The following is a 3,700-nucleotide window of genomic DNA, read 5'->3' on the forward strand; positions in this document are numbered from 1 at the left end:
AATGGTGTAAGATTTCAGAACAGCTTTTATGATTAGTTTCTATAACTATAGGAGTCACTACTCTTAATGTAGGGTACTACGCTACAAGTATCGTATAGGGAGTATAGATGCATTCATTAATGAGTAAGTTTGTGATTAAAGATAAACTATTTATTCTTTTGCAAAAATTCAATCTGCTGGTGGATTTCTTTACAGATATCACTACGTACACTATCCTTGGCATGGGGCACATCTACCAAATTAATGTTGACCAAGTTACAGAAGCACCACTTTAATTCTTCCATAATATGTAATTCAAAGTCATATCCATTGAGTTCTTGTATTAAATTTTTGTCATACAATCTTCTTCTCATCCCGTTTTCATTCTTTTGACCCCTTCCATTTGCATTTCCTAAAAGCATGTCGCGGACATAGTACTTAGGCCAATTTGCATGAAGGAATAATAAGCTTGAAGAATGATACAAATGATACTCGTAATTGCTGTTATGAACATCAGTGTTACTTTTGGCATATGTGGGGTCGACTGTATTAATATATTTCTCATGCTTGGAAGATTGTATGAAGTCAATTATAGGGTCATATTGACCCATGCCGAAATACTCGTGCTTAAGGGTGTCATGATTAATTGGGCCAAATTCTCTATTAAATTCCTGAACTTGGTAGTATGGCAATTTGAGTTTATGCGCTGCAGCAATGAAAGTTTCTTTATCACCCTCACCAGCTGCACCTTGACTGAGTAATGGATAATAGAAATCGGGCCCGTAGAAATTATAATACATCGACAAAACTAAAGTCTTGAAATGAACCTTCTTGTTTATCAATATTTGACCCGTTTCACTAGATGCTTCGGGAATGGTACCCTCAGAATCGTGATACAGTATCTGACCAGAAGTTCCTCTGGAGTCGCCAGGGAAATAACTATTTCTTACCCTCTTCTTATTATCTGTTGGAAGTTGAGCAATATCGTAGAAGCTAGGAGACGTAGATCTTCTCCATAAATCAGGCCATAATACTAAATGTTTATCAGTATATGGCTTGTTTGTAAATAATAAATCAACGTTCTTGATCGGTAAATTATCAGCATCTAGATATAATACATTCTCAAACGAAGAAATCAATAATGCAACGGTTTTGAACTGGAATCCTCCTATCGTTTTCATGATATTGTCGGGTAAGTAGTCGGACATGACCTTGCAGTTAGCATTCATATTCGGAAGTACTCGGTTACAGAAATCGATATCAAAGTCTTCTCTCTTGGGTATGATCACTTCGACTGGTAATTGCGATCCGTGCGACCTCAACAACTTCAAAGAGAGCATCACAAGCTGATTATACTTTCCACCCCCAAGATACACAATCCCATCGCCCTTCAAGAATCGATTATATTTACTTAGCTCTACCATCTCCAGTGGGTATTCAGAGGGCATGTTTTCCACAAATTTCGATTGAGACTTTGTCAACGCAAATATTTCTTCTTTGGACAACTGAAGGTAGCTTTCGAGCATTTCCTTAGTCCTAATAGGCTCCTCAAGGTAATTCTCCCGTAAATGGCCACCATATGTAGGAACACGTCCATCCCTGTTGGGGAACTTGTCTGCTTCCTTTGATGCCTTGTAGTGGTCGTCGTCGTTCACCTTGTCAATATCTGGTCCACACGATTCGATTAGCACAAATAAATCACTGAAAAACGAAACTAGTCTCTCTACAAACCTTGTTTCAAATTCCATCTTTTCCTCCACAGAAGAGTTTTCTTGTAATACCTGTTGTTTCCGGTCTATTACCTGTTGATTTTCGTATTTGTATCCTTCGATCGTCTCTATATTATACTTATTATTATCGATGTCCTCATCTTGGTTTTTAGCTCGGTCGGCCTCATTCTTATTGATGTTGTATGACTTCTCAACCACCATGAATCCCGACTCCGAGTCTTCAAAATATTTAATTAATCTGTATCCTTCTTTTTTTAAGGAAATCAGATTCAGGGACCATTTATTTCTATGCACCAAATAGAATACTTGGATACTAGCGAGCATCAAGCACACTAGCAAGATCCTCTTCGAATGTTTGACATATAGCTTACTCATGCCAAACAAGTTATTTAATGCTACCATTCTCTAAGTAATAAAGTCGCTTGTTTTGTAAATGTATTTATGGAACGATGCTGGATGCTTTTTTGGTACCTAAATTTGTTCGACTTAAGTAAAGGTCTCTTTGTTGTTTACATAATGACGCAACCCGCAAAGGTGAAATTGTTATCGTAATTAAAACACGAGCAGATCGCCGAGATGAGGTTCGAACATGCGACCGCCACTTAACGGCCGGGCTTATTGGTTGCGGGGGGGAAGAGAGGGGGGGGGGGTATGGGAGCATATAGTACGTAGATACACGCAAGAGAAGGAAATACTAAAGCTTAAAGGTGGCATAGGTTCTTGGTTCCGAAGGATATGAAGAAAGGGATATAAATGTATATGAAGAGATATATGAGATTGAATATTAAGTTAGATCTGTTTGGGACAGATGCAATTTCGTAAGCAAAGCCATAGATGTAATGGCTGAAAATAATAGTTCATGCAACGAGATATGCAAGATATTGCTATGTGAGACCACGAGACGCCAGAAACTGGTATTAGTGGAAGATTATTACCGGAGAGTTAATTGAGGCGGGCTGCTTAGATTGATGAAATATGAGTACATAATAAAAACGTGGAAGGTCGCGCATGGAGCGAGACGACGGATGAGGGCGAATGAGGCTAATAAAGAAACAGAAAGGGCAAATAAAGTATCGAATGGGGATAGCTATATCTACTATACGGCGGAGGATAAGGATTGGAGGGGATCTGGATATGGGAACAGACTAGAAGTGTGAGCAGAGCGCAAAAGATAGCTGCGAGATACACCTCGTTTGTTGAACTCAAAAATTTCAAGTAGACACCAGTGGACGGTTCGCGGGAGATATCCGTTGCCAAGGGAGAAAAAAAGGGAAAATTAGGACAGATACGATATCTGGGTGCGCATATGTGGTCTAAATATCTTTGGTAGAGGCCCTATGTAGAGGCAATACGCCGTTAAAAGGTAGCAAGATCATGAAACTGGGATGTAAGAAATCGATAATAAGGGCGTCGTGTCTCTTATAGGGACAATAGTGGCATCTGCTTAATTCCAAATAGAGGCAGTTGCACCTTATCGAAGATAATGGAGTTGACTGAAAACAATGTTTTAAAAAAAAAGGTGATTTGAAAAAAATAGACAAGCTGAAAACCAGAACTTGCTTATCTTATCAAGTAGATCCCATTGAAGCCTAATATACTCGCCCATACACCTGCTAGGGACTCCAAGTAACTAACTAGTAGCATTTTGGTGGACTACGCTATATGCAGTACACCAAATATCTTTAAACAAAAATATGAGCAGTAATAAGGTTACTGAGTGATTACAATACACCAGTAATGAATCCCAACGATAACAACTTGTTCGGCGATATAGAACAGGACAACAATCCATCGTTCTATGGAAATCAATCGTTTCTCAGAGACCCTTACGGTAAGAGCAAGCAGGTTTGTTCTCCTCCGGTAACATCAAATGGGGACCCCAGCATCACCAACGATGAGAACAATCTGACCAACAATAATGATTTGGTCAGTAATTCGATAGTATTGTCAAAGAAGATTGCGCAGATGGTTAATGACCCTAAACTTCAGAT

At 39.0% G+C, this 3,700-nt stretch overlaps 1 protein-coding gene across 1 annotated transcript; it reads right to left on the reverse strand.

The window, feature by feature from the left end:
- Positions 1-146: 146 nt before the first annotated feature.
- MNN24 (Mnn24p) lies at positions 147-2,111 on the reverse strand (the record flags this gene model as incomplete). The annotated part of the gene is made up of 1 exon (XM_015614723.1): positions 147-2,111. The coding sequence occupies one exon, from the start codon at positions 2,109-2,111 to the stop codon at positions 147-149; it is 1,965 nt and encodes a 654-aa protein (XP_015464449.1).
- Positions 2,112-3,700: the final 1,589 nt, after the last annotated feature.

The sequence above is a fragment of the Debaryomyces fabryi genome, assembly GCF_001447935.2.
Source record: "Debaryomyces fabryi strain CBS 789 chromosome Unknown contig00324, whole genome shotgun sequence".
Lineage (NCBI taxonomy): Eukaryota > Fungi > Ascomycota > Pichiomycetes > Serinales > Debaryomycetaceae > Debaryomyces > Debaryomyces fabryi.